The sequence below is a fragment of the Nerophis lumbriciformis genome, linkage group LG23 (genome assembly GCF_033978685.3).
Source record: "Nerophis lumbriciformis linkage group LG23, RoL_Nlum_v2.1, whole genome shotgun sequence".
Taxonomy (NCBI): domain Eukaryota; kingdom Metazoa; phylum Chordata; class Actinopteri; order Syngnathiformes; family Syngnathidae; genus Nerophis; species Nerophis lumbriciformis.
Window position 1 is genome coordinate 28,929,421 of NC_084570.2, and position 22,273 is coordinate 28,951,693.

The 22,273-nt window shown below is 41.1% G+C and overlaps 1 protein-coding gene across 3 annotated transcripts in view; it reads left to right on the forward strand.

Moving 5' to 3' along the window:
* The window catches only part of dyrk3 (dual specificity tyrosine phosphorylation regulated kinase 3), a 70,068-nt gene that overhangs the window by 44,564 nt on the left and 3,231 nt on the right, over positions 1-22,273 (forward strand). For all 3 annotated transcript variants that reach the window (XM_061984841.2, XM_061984840.1, XM_061984839.1), the window contains exons 3-4: positions 20,452-20,657; positions 20,741-21,053. In XM_061984841.2, coding sequence (XP_061840825.1) covers positions 20,452-20,657; positions 20,741-21,053 — 519 coding nt within the window. The remainder of the gene's footprint in view (positions 1-20,451; positions 20,658-20,740; positions 21,054-22,273) is intronic.

Below are 22,273 nucleotides of genomic sequence, written 5' to 3' on the forward strand. Positions count from 1 at the left end.
CAGCTCAAAGCCTGAGCCCCGACATTAATGAACTAGCATCCAAGAAAAGATGGCAGGTATCTGGCTTGGGCACATCAGATTAGATCAGTGTGTTGCAAACTGAGCAGTTTAAAGTCCTGAATGGTTGTTTTATTCATTGTTATTTTATTTTCTAATTTATTAGCCTGTGGAAAACAAGATGTTGATATTTACCTCAGAAGGCTGCAAATAGAAAAGAGGCATTCAATTTTTATTTAAATTGTATTTGATATGCCATTGATATTTTTTAATTATTATTATTATTATTTGAAACTCGATTTTGCATGTCACTATAAAGTTATATAAGCCTTGCTTGTTCAATATTCAATGCAAAACTTGTTTAGGTCCCTATTAAAAGGTTAATTTGTTCAGCCTTGGCCCGCGGCTTTGTTCGGTTTTAAATTTTGGCCCACTCTGTATTTGAGTTTGAACCCCTGTTCTAAGTGATGCCAAAACGACAAAACCAAACAGAGATACGTTGAGGTCTTTTGGCACGTGCTCGCCTCGTTTTTAAGGCTATCCGATTCCTTTGCCCCAAAAGGAAGTCACTGCTTTGAATCTCGTGATGTGATTGGACATTCATCAAGGTCTGTGCAGCTTCGGGCTAAAAATATTGTGCACAAAACCTCAGACATTCCATTTTCGGGTTTCCTCTCTATAGCCAGTAGCTGCCACTTGACTTTTTGTTGGAATGTGCAAAACAATGTCTGGAATTGTTCCTCAAATGTAAGTAGCAGTACTGTTTGTCAAAGTGATGACTTATGGGCGAGCATGTATGGCATGAACAATTGTTTTTTTTAAAGTGTACATTAAAGACACTCTTTCTGAATCTAGTATCACGGTGTGGCGCAGTGGAAGAGTGGCCGTGCGCAACCCGAGGGTCCCTGGTTCAATCCCCACCTAGTACCAACCTCGTCATGTCCGTTGTGTCCTGAGCAAGACACTTCACCCTTGCTCCTGATGGCTGCTGGTTAGCGCCTTGCATGGCAGCTCCCTCCATCAGTGTGTGAATGTGTGTGTGAATGGGTAAATGTGGAAGTAGTGTCAAAGCGCTTTGAGTACCTTGAAGGTAGAAAAGCGCTATACAAGTACAACCCATTTATCATTTATTTATTTATCACTACTTTTAATGTATAATGTTTAAAAGTTGGGATGCTTTGTTTTCAATGGGTGCCTCTCTGAATGGCCCCTTTGGCAGAAAATGGACAAAATGGTTTGGGGTAAAGTCTGTAAAGATTTATTGGGCTTGAAAATGTGACCTACAAACAAAATCACTAATCAACTCCCCAGCCCCCACCGCCTCTCGTATTGTGCCATGTAAACCTTCTATCAGTGGGCCTGCACGGAGGTTAGAGTGCGTTGTCTCTTCCAGCGCTGCCATCCCTTTGTGTTTGCGGTCACGCTCGTCGAGGTAATAGCCTCGATTGAATCTAACTGACAGGAGCGCGCGCCCCAGTTCCATTTGTCGGAATGCTCAGAGTGCTTTCGCTGAAGTAGGGTTGTACAGTATACCGGTACTAGTGTAGTATTGCGGTTCTAATTAATCAAAAACGGTACTATACTCTTAATGTTTGAAAAGTACCAGTTCCCCATATATATATATATATATATATATATATATATATATATATATTATTTTAATGGACATGACGACCAACGTCGTGACATTGCTGGTCTTACGAGCAGAGGAGCATGTTCGGCAGCGCACAATCAGAGTACTTACAAACAGACAGTGTGTAGACAGAAAAGGGAGAATGGACGCATTTTGGCTTGAAAACTAACGTTAAAAGTGAAGCTATAACACTGGAACGCCCTCAAGAAGAGGTGCCTTAAGACATGGCTCGCGAGCTAGCGGCTAACATCCATCCGCAGTCGGCAGTGTTTTAGCTACTTCTAAATCACTAATCCTCGCCTCCATGGCAACAAATAAAGTACCGTATTTTCCGCACTATAAGGCGCACCTAAAAACCACAATTTTTCTCAAAAGCTGACAGTGCGCCTAATAACCCGGTGCGCTTTATTACGATTCATTTTCATAAAGTTTCGGTCTCGCAACTTCGGTAAACAGCCGCCATCTTTTTTCCCGGTAGAACAGGAAGCGCTTCTTCTTCTACGCAAGCAACCGCCAAGGAAAGCACCCGCCCCCATAGAACAGGAAGCGCTTCACCCGCCCCCATAGAACAGGAAGCGCTTCACCCGCCCCCGGAAGAAGAAGAAAAAACGCGCGGATATCACCGTACGTTTCATTTCCTGTTTACATCTGTAAAGACCACAAAATGGCTCCTACAAAGGACAAGGATCCGGTTCATAAAAAGACGCAATCTCTCCATCCGCACACGGATTACTACCGTATTTCACAGCAACTGATATTCCTGTGAACTGCACTGTGGAACGGGAGCACGTACGGTGAATATTCGCACCACAGAGAATGAGAAGTCATCCTTCACTGTGGTTCTAGCTTGCCATGCTAACTTCCACCCAGGGTGATATTCAAAAGGAAGACCTTGCCAAAAGAGACCTTTCCAGCCGGCGTCATCATAAAAGCTAACTCGAAGGGATGGATGGATGAAGAAAAGATGAGCGAGTGGTTAAGGGAAGTTTACGCGAAGAGGCCGGGTGGCTTTTTTCACACAGCTCCGAAGGCGAACACACCTTCACTAAGACGGGCAGATAGCGCCGGTCGACATACGCCAACATCTGCCAGTGGATCGTAAATGCCTGGGCAGATAGTTTCGGTCACAACTGTGGTCCGAGCTTTCCGGAAGGCAGGATTCACAGAACTGCTGCACAACAACAGCGACACTGAATCCGATGACTTCGACGAGGCGGAGCCGGCCATTTTTGGATCCCACGCTTGCGCAACTTTTCAATTCGGACACCGAAGACGAAGAATTCGAAGGATTTACGAATGAAGAATAACTTCAGAAGGTGAGCGCTATGTTTATTTTGTGTGTTGTGACATTAACGTTCGAGCAACATTATGTTGCTATTTATTGCTCTACACCATTTTGAATTTTACTATGTTTGTGATTGCACATTTGCGTACATTTTGGGACAGAGTTGTTAGAACGCTGGTTTTCAATATATTATTAAAGTTTGACTGAACTATCTGACTGTTTTTTTGACATTCACTTTAGCGCAGCGTTTTTTTGACATTCACTTTAGCGCAGCGTAGGCGCGGCTTTTAGTCCGGGGCGGCTTATTGGTGGACAAAATTATGAAATATGTAATTCATAGAAGGTGCGGCTAATAATCCGGTGCGCCTTATAGTGCGGAAAATACGGTATGTTTCTTACAAGTATCCCTGCAGGACGAGGTATAGCTAAACATGCTTCACTACACACCGTAGGTGGGTACAATAGCTCACCGGCGTCACCGCTAATGACGCCCTTCCTGAATGTAAACAAATGCCATGGGTGGACAACATCCACTGTAATGATATCAAGTACAAGAGCGTATCTAGTCGATACTACTATGATTACCTATATAGTTATCTTTTATCGTCACAAAATATTTTTTCCTTTTAAATTCATATTATGTTTCTACACTCAGGAAATAGGTCCCTGGACACACGAGGACTTTGAATATGACAAATATACGATCCTGTAACTACTTGGTGTCGGATCGATACCTAAATTTGTGGTATCATCCCCAGAATATTTGATAGTTAAGGTGGTGTCTCTTCAGGGAGAAGGGGGCGTTGCCCGGGACAGACGGGGAAGGGGCTGGGTGGGTGTAAGGTACAGTGTAATTTGGCCTGTCGCCACCATCACGTCTCCATCTCATCGCTGCCTGGGGACAATAGACTACATACAGACAGTGGTGAAGTAGGCCGGCTTCATCGCGTGAAGAAGCCTACAATTCTTGGTTGTGTTTTCCGCTCCGTATGCTGAATGGCAATATATGATATATATCTCGATATTTTTTCCGTAAAGTAAAAACAAAACAGTCTTAGTTACCAGAGATACTAAGTGTGTCATTATTTTGACTTAGTAAATATTGACTTACTAAGACAAAATAATGACTGAGTCAAATGAATGACTTACTGTAAATAAGCGTTTGAAAAAAATAGTTAAAAGTGGGGCCACGTGCTGAAATGCTCAACTCATGCTTAATTTATTACAGCATTTGGGAAGCCTTTAGTTGATTTTTATTATGTAAATGTTATATTTTTATCAACATGTGATAGCAGGGACCGTGCCATTCAAAACTAGGCTGCTACATTACTAATGATTAATGTAACTATAGCTAAAGAAATAGTACAATAGCAATAGGAGAGATTATTCATCCCTGAACACCATGGAGTTCATGTAGGCTTTATGATGCAGTTACATTATTATATCAACTATCGGAGACAAAAACTCTTCATTTAACAATGTCCTTTTTTGCTGCTTCAACACAGAAAAAAGGTAAAGTGAAATCAGAATCAGAAGAGTTTTTATTGCCATTGTTTGAGAAGGGGTTCACAAACTAGGAATTTTACTTGGCGCAATCGTGCTACATAAAACACATATAACACAGAATAGAATAACATGAGCTGTAACTGAGCTATCAGATCTTGTTATTGTTCATGTGTCTGATGGCCGACGGGAAAAAACTGTTCAGGTGGCGGGAGGTGTGGGTCTGAATGGACCGTAGTCTCCTGCCTGAGGGGAGAGGGGAGAATAGTTTGTGTCCAGGGTGAGAAGAGTCAGCTGTGATCCGACCCACACGCCTCCTGGTCCCGGAGGAGAACAGGTCCTGGATGGGTGGGAGTTTGCAGCCAATCACCTTCTCAGCAGCACATACTATGCGCTGCAGTCGCTGCTTGTACCGGACTGAAATAACTTAGTTGTTAATTGTAGGTCAATAATGCTTGTCTTTCTCTCAGACAGGCAGGGCTTTGCTGTCCGTAACACACACACGCACGCACACACCGCAAAATGAGCTAACGTTACGCTAAAAGCTAATTAGCCTTCACCTCAAGGACTGCGAGCGAGCTGAGCTGCCGCTTATATTTCTAGAACGTCAACGGACTCATAGTGATGTTACTAGTAGTTGACTGGGGGGTGTTTATTATAATTTGGGGAGAGTCCACTGCTAACCCACTCTGTCTCTCCTCTCTGCTGTGAGCACTGACTCCATGCGCTCTGAATACTCACTGCTGATTGGCTGTTACCGCTCTGAATACGCACTGCTGATTGGCTGTTACATGCGCTCTGAATACGCACTGCTGATTGGCTGTTACATGCGCTCTGAATACGCACTGCTGATTGGCTGTTACATGCGCTCTGAATACGCACTGCTGATTGGCTGTTACCGCTCTGCGTGTAACCAATCAGATGGTTGTGTGGGTGGGACAATGCTGGGTGCTGCAGAGACATACTGACAGAGGCAGAGGCAGTACGAAGCGTAGCAGCTTGCTAAGACTTTAGTTTAGCACCAAATGATAATATGAATACATTTAATAAAGTCAAATACAAGTACCGTATTTTCCGCACTATAAGGCGCACCTAAAAACCACAATTTTTCTCAAAAGCTGACAGTGCGCCTAATAACCCGGTGCGCTTTATTACGATTCATTTTCATAAAGTTTCGGTCTCGCAACTTCGGTAAACAGCCGCCATCTTTTTTCCCGGTAGAACAGGAAGCGCTTCTTCTTCTACGCAAGCAACCGCCAAGGAAAGCACCCGCCCCCATAGAACAGGAAGCGCTTCACCCGCCCCCATAGAAAAGGAAGCGCTTCACCCGCCCCCGGAAGAAGAAGAAAAAACGCGCGGATATCACCGTACGTTTCATTTCCTGTTTACATCTGTAAAGACCACAAAATGGCTCCTACTAAACGATCCGGGTCATAAAAAGACGCAATCTCTCCATCCGCACACGGATTACTACCGTATTTCACAGCAACTGAACCGCACTGTGGAACGGGAGCACGTACGGTGAATATTCGCTCCACAGGGAATGAGAAGTCATCCTTCACTGTGGTTCTAGCTTGCCATGCTAACTTCCACTCATGGTGATATTCAAAAGGAAGACCTTGCCAAAAGAGACCTTTCCAGCCGGCGTCATCATAAAAGCTAACTCGAAGGGATGGATGGATGAAGAAAAGATGAGCGAGTGGTTAAGGGAAGTTTACGCGAAGCGGCCGGGTGGCTTTTTTCACGCTGCTCCGTCCATGTTGATATATGACTCTATGCGCGCCCACATCACAGATGGTGTCAAAAAACAAGTGAAGCACACAAATACAACACTCGCCGTCATTCCGGGTGGATTAACCAAAGAACTCCAACCGCTGGATATTGGTGTCAACAGGGCATTCAAATCACGACTGCGAACTGCGTGGGAAAAATGGATGACCGAAGGCGAACACACCTTCACTAAGACGGGCAGACAACGCCGGACAACATCTGCCAGTGGATTGTAAATGCCTGGGCAGATATTTCTGTCACAACTGTGGTCCGAGCTTTCCGGAAGGCAGGATTCACAGAACTGCTGCACAACAACAGCGACACTGAATCCGATGATTTCGAAGAGACGGAGCCCGCCATTTTGGAAGCCACGCTAGCGCAACTTTTCAATTCGGACACCGAAGACGAAGAATTCGAAGGATTTACCGGTACGAATGAAGAATAACTTCAGAAAGTGAGCGCTATGTTTATTTTGTGTGTTGTGTGTTGTGACATTAACGTTCGAGCAACATTACCGGTATGTTGCTATTGCTCTACACCATTTTGAATTTTACTATGTTTGTGATTGCACATTTGTACATTTTGGGACAGAGTTGTTAGAACGCTGGTTTTCAATATATTATTAAAGTTTGACTGAACTATCTGACTGTTTTTTTGACATTCACTTTAGCGCAGCGTTTTTTTGACATTCACTTTAGCGCAGCGTAGGCGCGGCTTTTAGTCCGGGGCGGCTTATTGGTGGACAAAATTATGAAATATGTAATTCATAGAAGGTGCGGCTAATAATCCGGTGCGCCTTATAGTGCGGAAAATACGGTAAGGCAACTTTTGTAAAGTAAATCTGAATAGCCGATATGGGCATCTACATCAACTATATGATTTGCCTGAGAAGCTGGACAGGACAAAAAAACAAACAAAAAAATTTACACAGCGGCCGCCTTTACAACAAAGCGCCTTAACAACAAAGCGCTGCGGGAAACCCTGACCAAAACTAATGTAATGTATCAAACAACAGAATAATTAGTGATAATTGTATTTGAACAGAAGTGTAGATAGGACATGTTGAAACGGACAATAACCAGATAACAGTAAATGAACAAGTGGATTAATGATCCATTTTTACAGCTTGCCCCTTATAATTTTGACAAAATAGAATATAAATGACACAATATGTTACTGCATACGTCAGCAGACTAATTAGGAGCCTTTGTTTGCTTTCTTACTACTAAAAGACACGTTGTCGAGTATGTTTACTATTTTATTTAAAATTCTTCTTCGATTGCAATAAGAAACATATGTTTAATGTACCTTAAGATTTTTTGTTAAAATAAAGCCAATAATGCAATTTTTTGTGTTGCCCTTTATTTAGAAAAGTATCGAAATACATTTTGGTACTGGTACCAAAATATTGGTATCGGGACAACCCTACGCTGAAGTAATAATAACCACATCAGCTGTTGCTGGTCATGGTAAAAAGCCATTGAGAAACTAAAGAATTGAGGATGTTCAAGAGCGCTCATGAACCTTCACTTTTGATTAGTCCGTGTCTCAGCTTGATAAAGCAGAGCCGACTCCCCTGAACGACAAGTTTTGTGTGTTTGCCCCGCACGTGAGGAGTTGTGCAACGGGCTGCTTGAGAGTTGGAAAAAGAAAGCATGCTTAGGTGTTTCTCTGACAGCAAAGAGATTAGCTCCTCTCCATCTGTTGCACCATGCTGATTCGCACACAAGGACCACAGTTCTCACCCTCGTTTAACACTCACACTCGCTCCTTTCAACCCTGGGGGGGTCTCTTTTGCTGATGTTTTTTCTGATCAAATCAATAAGCTAACACTGTTGGTGCGCCACATGTCGTTTGATTTTGAGTATTTGTGTCCGCCTGTGGGTGAAGAGGCTCATTATAAATGACACCGGCTGTACAGTTTTTGGGACAACAGCTGCGAGAGGGTGCAGGGTCAGCCATTTGTCTTGCCTGTCATAAATCCAGACCGTATAGTTGGACGTATGGAAACTGACCCGCAGTCTGTCGCAGTGTTGGAATGTAGGATCAACCCATGACCGTCAAGCCTTGTCCTAATTACAACACAGTTATGTTAACACCTTATTTCATCTGTATTTCCTGGTGGTGTGATTGTGTATCTTGTAGACACCAGTCGTCAAACACAACACCACACCATCCCTGTACTCGGTAAGGGAGGTTCAACGAATAGTCTTCCCTCTGTCATTATCATGCAAAGTTCTCACGTGGACGTCCTAAGAACGAGAACGTTGGTATATACGCACCTCACTAATCTATAGAAGTCCCTATGTTTAATTAATGCAGCTTCTATATTTTAAAGATATAATCTAACGTACATCAATATCAGGTTCCTTGTTTCCACAGGTAAGACGGGGCAGAGAGTTTAAAAAATGGAATTCCAAAGGGTTGATCCAACGAAACTTTAGGCACGAAGAACTGAAACTTATCTAAACAGTGAGTTGTTGCGGCAACCGTGAACTTCGAAAACACGGAAAAACCCCAGATGTCATTGGAATAACCTGGTCTCAAAGTAGCAGTCGAGTGGAAAAACAAGTTTACTTTATATGCTTACAAGTTTACTTTATATGCTTAAATGTGTTTCATGGTATCTATTAAACCATTTCCAACTGTGTTTACAATCCGCAAAGTACCGTATTTTCCGCACTATAAGGCGCACCTAAAAACCACAAACTTTCTCAAAAGCTGACAGTGCGCCTTATAACCCGGTGCGCTTTATATATGGATAAATATTAAGATTCATTTTCATAAAGTTTAGGTCTCGCAACTACGGTAAACAGCCGCCATCTTTTTTCCCCGTAGAAGAAGCGCGCGGTGCATGCTGGGATATGTGACGTTTCATTTCCATTTGTGTGTTTATGTAAAGACCCCAAAATGGCTCCTATTAAGTGTGTTGTCTGTCTAATTATAAATAATGCAGACGAGGCGTGTTAACTGAGTTCTCAACGTTTTCTCACAGCGTGCTCATAACCACATTCGAACTCCCAGCATACAACATCGCTTCTCAGGGCTACCGCGCATGCTCGTAACTATCGTTGCATGCTGGGTAGTGTAGTTGTTATATTTGCTAGCTCATAACAGCACATTGAGAGACACGCTTACGCGCTTAATTCAATACTCGCCGTCATTCCGGGTGGATTGACAAAAGACCTCCAGCCGCTAGATATTGGTGTCAACAGGGCATTCGAAGCTAGACTGCTAACTGCGTGGGAACTTCTCAGGGCTACCGCGCATGCTCGTAACTATCGTTGCATGCTGGGTAGTGTAGTTGTTATATTTGCTAGCTCATAACAGCACATTGAGAGACACGCTTACGCGCTTAATTCAATACTCGCCGTCATTCCGGGTGGATTGACAAAAGACCTCCAGCCGCTAGATATTGGTGTCAACAGGGCATTCGAAGCTAGACTGCTAACTGCGTGGGAACTTCTCAGGGCTACCGCGCATGCTCGTAACTATCGTTGCATGCTGGGTAGTGTAGTTGTTATATTTGCTAGCTCATAACAGCACATTGAGAGACACGCTTACGCGCTTAATTCAATACTCGCCGTCATTCCGGGTGGATTGACAAAAGACCTCCAGCCGCTAGATATTGGTGTCAACAGGGCATTCGAAGCTAGACTGCTAACTGCGTGGGAACTTCTCAGGGCTACCGCGCATGCTCGTAACTATCGTTGCATGCTGGGTAGTGTAGTTGTTATATTTGCTAGCTCATAACAGCACATTGAGAGACACGCTTACGCGCTTAATTCAATACTCGCCGTCATTCCGGGTGGATTGACAAAAGACCTCCAGCCGCTAGATATTGGTGTCAACAGGGCATTCGAAGCTAGACTGCTAACTGCTTGGGAACTTCTCAGGGCTACCGCGCATGCTCGTAACTATCGTTGCATGCTGGGTAGTGTAGTTGTTATATTTGCTAGCTCATAACAGCACATTGAGAGACACGCTTACGCGCTTAATTCAATACTCGCCGTCATTCCGGGTGGATTGACAAAAGACCTCCAGCCGCTAGATATTGGTGTCAACAGGGCATTCGAAGCTAGACTGCTAACTGCTTGGGAACTTCTCAGGGCTACCGCGCATGCTCGTAACTATCGTTGCATGCTGGGTAGTGTAGTTGTTATATTTGCTAGCTCATAACAGCACATTGAGAGACACGCTTACGCGCTTAATTCAATACTCGCCGTCATTCCGGGTGGATTGACAAAAGACCTCCAGCCGCTAGATATTGGTGTCAACAGGGCATTCGAAGCTAGACTGCTAACTGCGTGGGAACTTCTCAGGGCTACCGCGCATGCTCGTAACTATCGTTACATGCTGGGTAGTGTAGTTGTTATATTTGCTAGCTCATAACAGCACATTGAGAGACACGCTTACGCGCTTAATTCAATACTCGCCGTCATTCCGGGTGGATTGACAAAAGACCTCCAGCCGCTAGATATTGGTGTCAACAGGGCATTCGAAGCTAGACTGCTAACTGCGTGGGAACAATGGAAGACAGAAGGCGAACACACCTTCACTAAGACGAGGAGGCAGCGCCAGACGACGCCAACATCTGCCAGTGGATCGTAAATTTGCCCAACTTTTCACTTCGGACACCGAAGACGAAGGATTTACGAATGAAGAATAACTTCAGAAAGTGAGCGCTATGTTTATTTTGTGTGTTGTGACATTAACGTTCGAGCAACATTATGTTGCTATTGCTCTGCACTATTTTGAATTTTACTATGTTTGTGATTGCACATTTGCGTACATTTTGGGAGTGAACAGAGTTGTTAGAACGCTGGTTTTTAATATATTATTAAAGTTTGACTGACCTATCTGACTGTTTTTTTGACATTCCCTTTAGCGCAGCGTAGGCGCGGCTTATAGTCCGGGGCGGCTTATTGGTGGACAAAGTTATGAAATATGTAATTCATTGAAGGTGCGGCTAATAATCCGGTGCGCCTTATAGTGCGGAAAATACGGTATGTGAAAATACAGTCTAAACGTTACAAAATGACACAAAATTCGTCAATTTCCGTAGATTCTACGTCACTGTAGTAACGCTTCTGCACTCTGACCATATTATTAGAACAGTCATACTACCTTCACTTCCTGTCAATGAGAAAGGACGCAAAAGAAAAAGGCTCCGATTCTGCTACCGGAGTTTTTGTTAAATCTGAAGATTTTGACCACTGATTTGTGATCACAGCCACAGGAGAGTCACCTGGCATCTTCGATCTGATATTGGTCAGTTGAGAGGCACAGAAACGCTGAAATAAGGCGAGTTGGAAGAGCCGTTAGACTCAAGCCAACGGCGCCTTGCCGCAGTTCAAAGCGGTTGCCTGGCAACCGAAAGTTACGGCGAGTTTACAGCTGTTTTAAAGTGATTCCGACGTCGCAGAGTGATATAAGTTGACAGGCTGACACCCAAAATTGATCTCTGAACGGCGCAAGGTACGAAATTGTTGAAAAAACAAGTGAAAAGTACCGCAAGTTGCTAAAGAAGTAACTGCCGCTAAGACATAAGAGGCACTGACGTCATCGACTGCCGCGATGAAAAAAGGTAGAGGAAAGACTGAACAAGATTTGAGGCTGGACACAGGACATGATGGGATGCAAGAATGGATGCAAAAAATACTCCATGATTTTAAAGAAGAAATGAAAGAAGAATGGAAGTACATGATGGAGGGATGGAAAGAAGAAATGAAAGAAGAACACAGACAAGATGTGAAAAGTCTGCGGCAGGGATGGAAAGAAGAAATGAAAGAAATGAAAGAAGAACACAGACAAGATGTGAAAAGTCTGCAGCAATGTATAGAAAGTCTGCAATCTCACAAAACCATCAGAAATAATGAAGCCACTGAAATGGGCAAACAAATGAAGATCCTTCAAGAAGACAACAACATGCTGAAGAATATCATAGATGGAATGGATCAGGATAAACGGATGAATGATATCATCGTGACAGGGCACCGAATTAAACCAAGATCCTATGCGAAAGCTGTGAATAATGAAGGTGAACCAGATGAAATGGATATGGTCTCAGCAGAACAGCAAGTGGTCAACTTTCTGCAATCAAAAGAAATTGAAATTGACATTAATACCATCGAAACATGCATCCCACTGAACGGAAGAAACAACAACGCCACTCCAGTCGTGCTCGTGAAACTTGTAAACAGAAAATCTAAAATGGCATTGCTGAGACAGGGAAAGAAGCTGAAGGGAACAAATGTGTACATGAATGAGCATCTCACAAAACGTAATGCTGGAATTGCCAAGAAAGCACGCGACTTGAGAAAGCAGGGAAAAATCCAGGGAACTTGGAGCGCCAACTGTAAAATCTACATCAAGCTGAATGGAGGTCCAGAAGCAAGAGTACTTGCTGTCCAAGACATCAAGGACCTGGACAATTTTTAAAGTTTACACAGCTTCCACAACAACGATGATAATGAACTCTGACAGAAAACAAGCACCTAAATTCAGCATCAACACTACTATGTTCCAAGGAACGACTAAACAAGAGGACCTAGATTCAGGATTGCATCCACCTACACTTATAGAGATTATTGAAACAACATCAAAGATTGTTGAACAAGAAAACATGGAACTAAAAAATTTCTGCAACAAAGATCATAAAAACCAGGATTTGGAAAATGATATAGATCCAGATACAAATTTTTTCTCCCACTTCAGTAATAATTGTTTTTATTATACAGATGATCAATATAACAGCAACATTAAATGTGATAACAAATTGTCAATTATTCATTTTAATAGCAGAAGCTTGTATGCAAACTACAACAATATTAAGAACTTTTTGGAACACATCAACGAACCCTTCAAAGTCATTGCTGTCACGGAAACATGGATTGATGATAAAAAAGGAATAGATTTTGATCTGGATGGATATGAACTAAACTACATCAACAGAAACAACAAAAATGGAGGAGGAGTAGCTGTGTACGTGATGAAGAACCTGAACTACAAAGTGGTAAAAAACATGTCATTTGCTATAGATAATATTTTAGAATGTATAACAATTGAAATATGTCAGGAAAAAAGCAAAAACATATTCATCAGTTGTATATATAGATCACCTAAGTCAAGTATAGAAACATTTGAAGAATGGATCAAGGCTACTTACATGGACAATGGGCAAAGAATAATTTTCCTATGTGGTGACTTTAATATTGACTTATTGAACCCTAACAAGCAAAAGTCTATTGATGACTTCATTGATACAATGTACAGCATCAGTTTATATCCTAAAATCACAAAGCCAAGCAGAATTACAGGACACTGTGCCACGCTTATTGATAATATTTTTACCAATGATTTTGATAATAACACTACAAGTGGTCTACTTATAACCGATGTTAGTGATCATCTGCCAGTTTTTATAATATATGATGGAAACTACAAGAAGAATATGGAAGACAAAAGGACATTTCGAAGACTGTGCACAGAGAAGAGGATGATTGCTTTCAAAATTGAGCTACAAAAGCAAGATTGGGACAATGTGTACAATGAAAATGAGGTTGATGAAGCATATGAACATTTCTTAAACAAGTTCATAATACTTTATAACAAACATTGTCCATGGATACAACTCAGTAATAAGCAGAGAAAGAATAATCAACCATGGATGACAAAAGGATTAAAAAATGCTTGTAAGAAGAAGAATACACTATATAGGAAATTTATAGCACAAAGAACTACAGAGGCAGAAATTAAATACAAAAAGTATAAAAACAAGTTAACATACATACTACGATTATGTAGAAAAGAATATTACAGTGAATTATTGGACAAGAACAAAACTAATATGAGAGCAACATGGGGCATCCTCAATAGCATTATTAAAAATGGCACTAAGAGGGACTACCCTCAATACTTCTTAGACGGAAATAAAAAAAATGACAACATAAAGGAAGTAGTTGAAAGCTTCAATAATTATTTTGTAAATATTGGACCAAAATTGGAAGAAAGGATTCCAGACCCAGTTTCAATTGAGGACTATAATGATACCATAGAGCGAAATCCCAACTCCATGTTCCTCAGTAATGTGACACAGGAGGAAATAGTTACAATCGTGAAAAAATGTAAATCCAAGACTTCAACTGATTGTAATGAAATTGATATGGAAACGATAAAAAAGGTTATTGAAGAGATTTCAGGACCATTAATGTATATTAGTAACCTATCATTTCAAACAGGTACATTTCCAAACAAAATGAAAATAGCTAAAGTTGCACCAATTTACAAGACTGGCGACAAACATCAATTTACAAACTATAGACCTGTTTCCTTACTTCCACAATTTTCTAAAATCATTGAAAAACTGTTCAATAACAGATTAGAGAGTTTCATAAATAAAAATAGAATACTCGAAGAAAATCAATATGGATACAGAGCTAATGTTTCAACTTCGATGGCTTTAATTGAAATTACAGAAGAAATTACCAATGCTATAGATAATAAAAAATGTGCGGCAGCAGTTTTTATGGATCTAACTAAAGCATTTGACACAATTAATCACAATATTTTAATCAAAAAACTAGAACGATATGGCATCAGAGGGTTAGTCTTAAACTGGATAAGAAGTTATCTAATGAACAGGAAACAATACGTGAAGGTAGGCGAACACACCTCTACAACGCTAAATATATCCTGTGGTGTACCTCAGGGATCAATACTAGGACCTAAATTATTCAATCTATATATAAATGACATTTGTAAAGTTACAAAAGATTTAAAGTTAGTATTATTTGCGGATGATACAACAGCGTTTTGTTCAGGAGAGAATACACAGAAGATACTACAAATAATAACAGAAGAAATTAACAAATTAAAAAGATGGTTTGACAAAAACAGACTATCGTTGAATCTCAGTAAAACTAAAATAATGCTATTTGGTAACAGTAGAAGAGAAAGTCAAACACAAATACAAATAGACGGAATAGAAATTGAAAGAGTAAATGAAACCAAATTTCTAGGTATAATGATTGATGATAAATTGAACTGGAAATCTCACGTAAAAAATATACAACATAAAGTAGCAAGAAACACGTCAATAATGAATAAAGCAAAACATGTTCTAGACAAAAAATCACTTCATATTCTCTACTGCTCACTAGTGTTACCATATCTGAGTTATTGTGCAGAAATATGGGGAAATAATTACAAAAGTACACTTCATTCATTAACGGTGTTACAAAAAAGATCAGTTAGAATAATACATAATGTTGGATATAGAGAACACACAAATCCTTTATTTATTGAATCAAAGATTCTGAAATTCTACGACATAGTGAATTTGCAAACAGCTAAAATTATACACAAAGCAAACTATAACCTGCTACCCAAGAATATACAACAATTCTTCTCAAAAAAAGAGGAGAAATATAATCTTAGAGAGAAATGTAATTTAAAACATTTGTATGCACGTACAACACTTAAGACCTTCAGTATATCAGTATGTGGAATTAAATTATGGAATGGATTAAGCAAAGCAATCAAACAATGTACTAATATGATCCACTTCAAGAAACTCTTCAAACTTAAAGTGTTTACAAAGTACAAAGAAGAAGAACCATGATAAACATTCTGAATTTATTTAACTCATCCATTCTTTCATTCTTTCACTCACAAAATAATCTTACTTATCTCAACATATGAAATGTAACTTACTTCACCAATTATTATTTATTTACTTATTTTATTGTGATTACTTATGGAGTATATTGTGAATAAATTGAGAACAGGAAGTGAACAAAAGTTTTAGCAACTGTCATGTAAAAGAAAAGGGGTAGGATTAAATAAGCTTTGCTTCTTCCTACTCCTTTTCGAACATGTTGAAAAGAGAAACTGGAGATTGTGATGTATCATGTTGTATACTTGCATGTTCGAAATAAACTCAAACTCAAACTCAAACTCAATACTGGAAATACACTAACATGTGAAAGAGATGTGCTGTTTATCATTCACAATCCTTATGTAAGACAAGCACACACATGCTTGGCTTTATTTGATTGCATTCTAAATGGTAAATAAATATCTAACAATTGAGTCAACAGATGGAGGGGTCCTCTCATTATACTCTTTAAAAACATCCAGAAAGCGCCAACAATACTCCATTTACATGTCGTGACCTGAATATCAATCAAATATGAGTGATATTGTTACTATAAGCGCTAACACAGACGACCTATTTTAGCTGCGCATTGATAGCAGTGAGCTAATGCTAGCTTACGCTGCTAGTGTTGTCACACTGAGCCAACGGCTGCTTCTGCTTGGTCTCAAACTTGCTAAAAGTAAATTCTAAATTAAAATTCATGCATCTCTCACCTGAGACAAATGTGGCCATGTACCGACAGGCTGCTCCACTTTTACATCCCCGAGATGGCGAAAAAGAAGCGAGTTGCGGCAACTTTTTTTTTATAACCCTTCGTGAGGTTTGCCATTGAATCTTCATCCAAACGGAATTATGTGAGCGTCCCGTCGGTCAGCATCCCAGCGAGAGTGGAAATACTACAGTAAATGTTTTTTATTGTGGTTTAAAGTGGTTAGTTTGGATGTTTAGCACCTAGCAATGCTAATGGTATTGTGTCACAATAAAGCTGCATCCGTTTAGCCTTCGGCTTCTAAAACTTATTGCTCATCCTCTTTGTGTTCGGGCTCAAAAATATAAAGTCCTGGATCATAATGTTTACAAAAGTAATCGGTGTTGGCACTCACAAAGTCTGCTTGATTAGCATTGTTGTCAATGGGGAAGAGACCTGCGAGATTGATACTATTTCGATCATATCTATTTATTTGTAAATATTAAAAGTCTTTAGGTGTCGTAAATCAGATAAATATGATTTTAGCTTCAATTTAGAGGCAACTTGTTTTTCCACTCCTATTGTTACTTTAATTGAACAACAAATGTGGTTGGTTTAGTTGCGAAAACATTTTTGATGAACATGTGGTTTGGTTCCTGGGTGAACTTGCTTGCAAAAAACGAGGCATTCGGACGTGTTTTATTGTTTTTTGTGGGGCGGTAAGCTAGGGGGTTCTGGTATGGCCTCGGTAGCCTACCAGGCAGGATCTAGATCTAGTTTTGCTGGTTTGTCTTCTTTAAAGGCTCACAGTTTGACTCTCACATTTCAGGTTGTCACAGCAAGTCAAGAGCATGAATGGTTTTGGCTAAGTTTTTTAATGACGGATACACTTCCTGACTGGGGCTGGGTGTCACTGCTAATTTCCTGAATTGATTTGATTTTGATTCATAAGGTTCTAAATCCGAATAATCATGATTCGATCTGCTTTTAAATTATGAAAATGTCTCCACTCTTGAGTTTTTTTCCTGTTCACCATAATATTTAGACTAGTGGTTCTCAAACTTTCTTCACCGAGTACCACCTCAGAAAACCTCCCTGCTTGGCACTCAGCAATAAGGGTTGGAATTGGGTGTTAAATCACCAAAAATGATTCCGGAGTGCGGCCAACGCTGCTGCCCACTGCTCCCCTCACATCCCAGGGGGTGATCAAGGGTGATGGGTCAAATGCAGATAATAATTTCGCCACACTTAGTGTGTGTGTGTGTGTGTGTGTGTGTGTGACAATTTAACTTTAACCATTTTTCTGGAACTCTTATTTGTCAGAGCAGTCAGACAGGATGCCAAGACGATCTTATTGGGAAGGCCGAAATTGTGCTCTTAGTTACCACCGTCCTCTTTTCATAGGGGTCGTCTTACCAATATAATAAATGACAACCGTTTCAGTCAGATGTTTACTTTGCACGATCACCACGTAGGGGGGTCGACTTTAAGCACCATAAACCAGCCTCTTGAAGCCGGCGAAAGCAGGTGTGGCTCTTTACCATCTAAAGTTGCCATCTTACAGTATCTTCTTGAACTGCGTAGAATCGGGTGGTAATGCGTGTCAGTCCCTCAGTTTCTTGTGTTTCTCCCCGAAGGCTTGCTGATGGAAGCTACCGTTAGCATAAAGGGATACCACAGCTGTTTCACGTGCAAGACTTCCAGGGGATGAGGTGGAAGAATCGATACCATGCCCTGTGAATCAATATTGCCAAATTTAAAACATCAATTTTTTTTTCCAAGTCATATTCCTGGCACAACCCGGTCTCGGACTTTAATCTGTAACTCTCTGCCATGAAAGGCAGAAGTTCCATATCCCCAAAATTCATCCCTGGCAAGCGTGTCACACAACCACTCCTCTGCTTTCCCGGTCTACGTACCAGCTGACATTTGATACAGGTCCACGTATCCCCATTTAGCTGCTCGGGATATGCCTGTACATTATTCTTTAATTTTGGACCTCCAGAATCAGCATGTCCTCTTCCATTTGAGTCTACAAGATTAAATTAGGTCTGAAAACCTATGACAAGTTGATATAGACAAGGTCCTAATGGATATGACAAGGTCATATCCATTAGGACCTTTCAAAGTGTAAAATACGATCCACGGGAGTGTTTTATTTTAAAAGTAAATTGGATACTCTATTTTGTGTTTGAGCATGACTTTCTGTCCCACGCTAGCAGTCTTTAGCAAAATTGAACAGATTTGTTGCGGCGTCCGGCACAAATAAAAGCTCTGCGTGTATTTTGTGTTGGAATGCGGAACAGCAACGGCATGTCGGTGACGTTCCGTGGGCGGTTGAAATTGACACATTGACTAAAAACGCAAGTAGTCCGCAGTCAGTAGAAATTCAGCGTAACAGCACCAGAGATTCTGTTACTCTCTCATTGGTTGTCAATATGTAGAGCTGATTATGGGGACTACCCGGTACATGGTTTTGTTACTCTCCAGTTGGGAGTGCCTTGCTCAACAGTGCTTTAATAATTCAGTCATCAGTCCCAAGTAATTACAGACTGAGTTACTGCTGAGCATGAGTTCACCCAGACTCTCACACTCCAGATGGTTGTGCTTCAGCCGCACGTCAGATGTGTTTTAGTCAGTGTTTTAAAGAGTACACACTGTACAGGCTTGTGTCATGGATAGGGTTGTACGGTATACCGGTACTAGTATAGTATCATGGTACTAATGAATCAAAAACGGTACTATACTCTGTTTGAAAAGTCCCGGTTCCCCAATTTTTTATTTTTTTTACGGGCATGACGGCGCGTCGTCACGTCATGACATTGCTGTATTTACCAGCAGAGGAGCGTGTTCGGCAGCGCACAATCACGGAGTACTTAACCGCAGACACAGTGTGTAGACAGAAAAAGGACAAAGGACGCATTTTGGCCTAAAAACTAAAGATAAAGGTGAAGCTATAACACTGAAATGCCCTCAGGAAGAGGTGCTTTAAGACATGGCTAACTAGCTAGAAGCTAACATCCATCCGCAGTCCGCAGTGTTTTAGCTACTTCTAAATCACTAATCCTGGCCTCCCTGTCGACTAATAAAGTAAGGAAAGAATAGCTAAACATGCTTCACTATACACCGTAGCTCACCGGCGTCACTGCTAATGACGCCGTTCTTGAATGTAAACAAATGCCATCGGTGGATCTACACCTGACATTCACTGTAATGATATCAAGTACAAGAGCGTATTACGTCGATATTTTTTATCATCACAAAATCGTTTTCCTATTTTTTTAAATTCATATTATGTTTATAAAGTCAGGAAATGCGTCGCTGGACACATGAGGACTTTAAATATGGTCAATGTATGATCCTGGAACTACTTGGTATCAGATTCATACTTACATTTGTGGTATCATCCAAAACTAATGTAAATTATCCAACAACAGAAGAATAAGTGATTATTACATTTTAACAGAAGTGTAGATAAAACATGTTAAAACAGATATAAACAGTAAATTAACAAGTAGATTGATAATCCATTTTTACAGCTTGTCCCTCATAATGTTGACAAAATAATAGAATATAAATGACACAATAGGTTACTGCATACGTCAGCAGACTAATTAGGAGCTTTTGTTTGTTTACTTACTACTAAAAGACAAGTTGTCGGGTATGTTCACTATTTTATTTAAGGACAAAATTGTTCTTCGACTGCAATAAGAAACATATGTTTAATACACCTTAAGATTTTTTTGTTCAAATAAAGCCAATAATGCCATTTTTTGTGTTGCTCTTTATTTAGAAAAGTATCGAAATACATTTTCGTACCGGTACCAAAATATTGGTATCAAGACAACCCTAGTCGTGGAAATACTGTATACTGTCATTTCTATAACTGCGTTTTCTTTCTGACGTTTCTTTTTTAGGCCGTTGGTAACAAGGGTGTGATGAGGGATCAGATAACCGTGCGGGGTGGCCAGCTGAAGGTCAAGTATCTCTACGAAGACTCCCCTAACAATCGCAAGATCAGTGCCATTACCACAGCAACGCCTCAGAACAGTGGGACCAACGGTCTGACGCCCAGCAAACCGTTACCAGTCTTTAGCCTGCCCAAGGATCACAGTGCAGACAGGTGGGAGACACTTCCCATGTTACATTCAGACCAAGGACTAAGGCTTGTTCTCATCGCAGTGATTCTCTTCTTATTTGCCACAGCTCTGAATCCAGTAAAGGCTCCAATGAAACCTCCAGCTCTCAAGGGGTTGGGAGTGGAGGGAATGGAGGGAACAGCAGCAAGGTGTGTGGCCCGCTCACACCGGAGCAGGCTGTGAGATTGTACCGGACTCAACTAACCAACCTTGAGCAAACCGAGATCCACTCCTACCCAGATATCTACTTTGTGGGACCCAATGCCAAGAAGAGGCCTGCCGTCGCGGGGGGCAACAACAACGGCGGCTATGACGACGAGCAAGGCGGCTACATTAACGTAGCCCACGACCACCTGGCCTTCCGCTATGAGTTTCTCAAGGTGAGTTCGTAAATCTTTGAGTATTGACGCCAAAGTGGAATAATGGATTGTCTTTGTTGTAGCGACCAGACTGCTAACGCTGTTGTGGGATGGCAGTCCACAGGAGTCGCTAGTCATTACTCTTACGTAGCAGCTGATCCCACAAGTGTTCAGTTGGGTTGAGGTCAGGATTGGGGCATGGAAGAGGATGTACTTTGGACCCAGATTGCCTTGTTTCTCCAGTGATACAGATTGTTACAACAGAGGAATAATCGAACAAATGGAATCGTCTAATCTGTTAAATACTAGTGTAGTACACAGAAGAGGTGTAGACTTGGACTCAAGTCGCAATTTTCATGACTTTGGACCTGACTTGACAGTATCATCAAAGACTTGCCACTCAGACTTTGACGTCAATGACTCGGGACTTGATTCGGGCTGAAGTCTGTTGACTTTAAAAGACTTGGAGAATTTGGTCCTAGACACGGTTCTTTTGATGAGGATTTGAGTTAATGTAGGGAATTATTGCTCATACAATAATTTGCACATTAGCAGATTCGCCGGAACAACAACCGCGTACAAATGAAAAGGGCGAGCAGCAAGACTGGAGTGACTTTAACATTAGCATTGGCTCTCTGCTGAGAATTGATTTTATTGATGTCTTTGACATTAGCTGCATGAACGCAACTGAAAACAGGTAAAGAAGTGACTGCAGAAAGCTGTCTAAATCTTCGGTCCAACACAATTTAACACAAAACAAAACTAATTAAAACACACAATAACTACTGCTATACTGTGGGGGAATAATAAACAATAACACGTCATAAAAAAATATATATATACAGTGGAACTCCCCATCGATAAATCAGCACATGAGCAGCCTGCCATGAGGAATATGTGGCAGCCATCTTGGTTAGGGCAACTATCCTTAAATGCAATTCATGTACAATGAAAATAAGTCATAACTTTTGTAATTTCTCAACCGACTTTCATGCAGTTTATTTTATTGCCAAGTGAAAACCTACTCAGTGGCCTAGTGGTTAGAGTGTCCGCCCTGAGATAGGTAGGTTGTGAGTTCAAACCCCGGCCGAGTCATACCAAAGACTATAAAAATGGGACCCATTACCTCCCTGCTTGACACTCAGCATCAAGGGTTGGAATTGGGGGTTGAATCACCAAAAATGATTCTCGGGCGCGGCCACCGCTGGTGCTCACTGCTCTCCTCACCTCCCAGGGGGTGA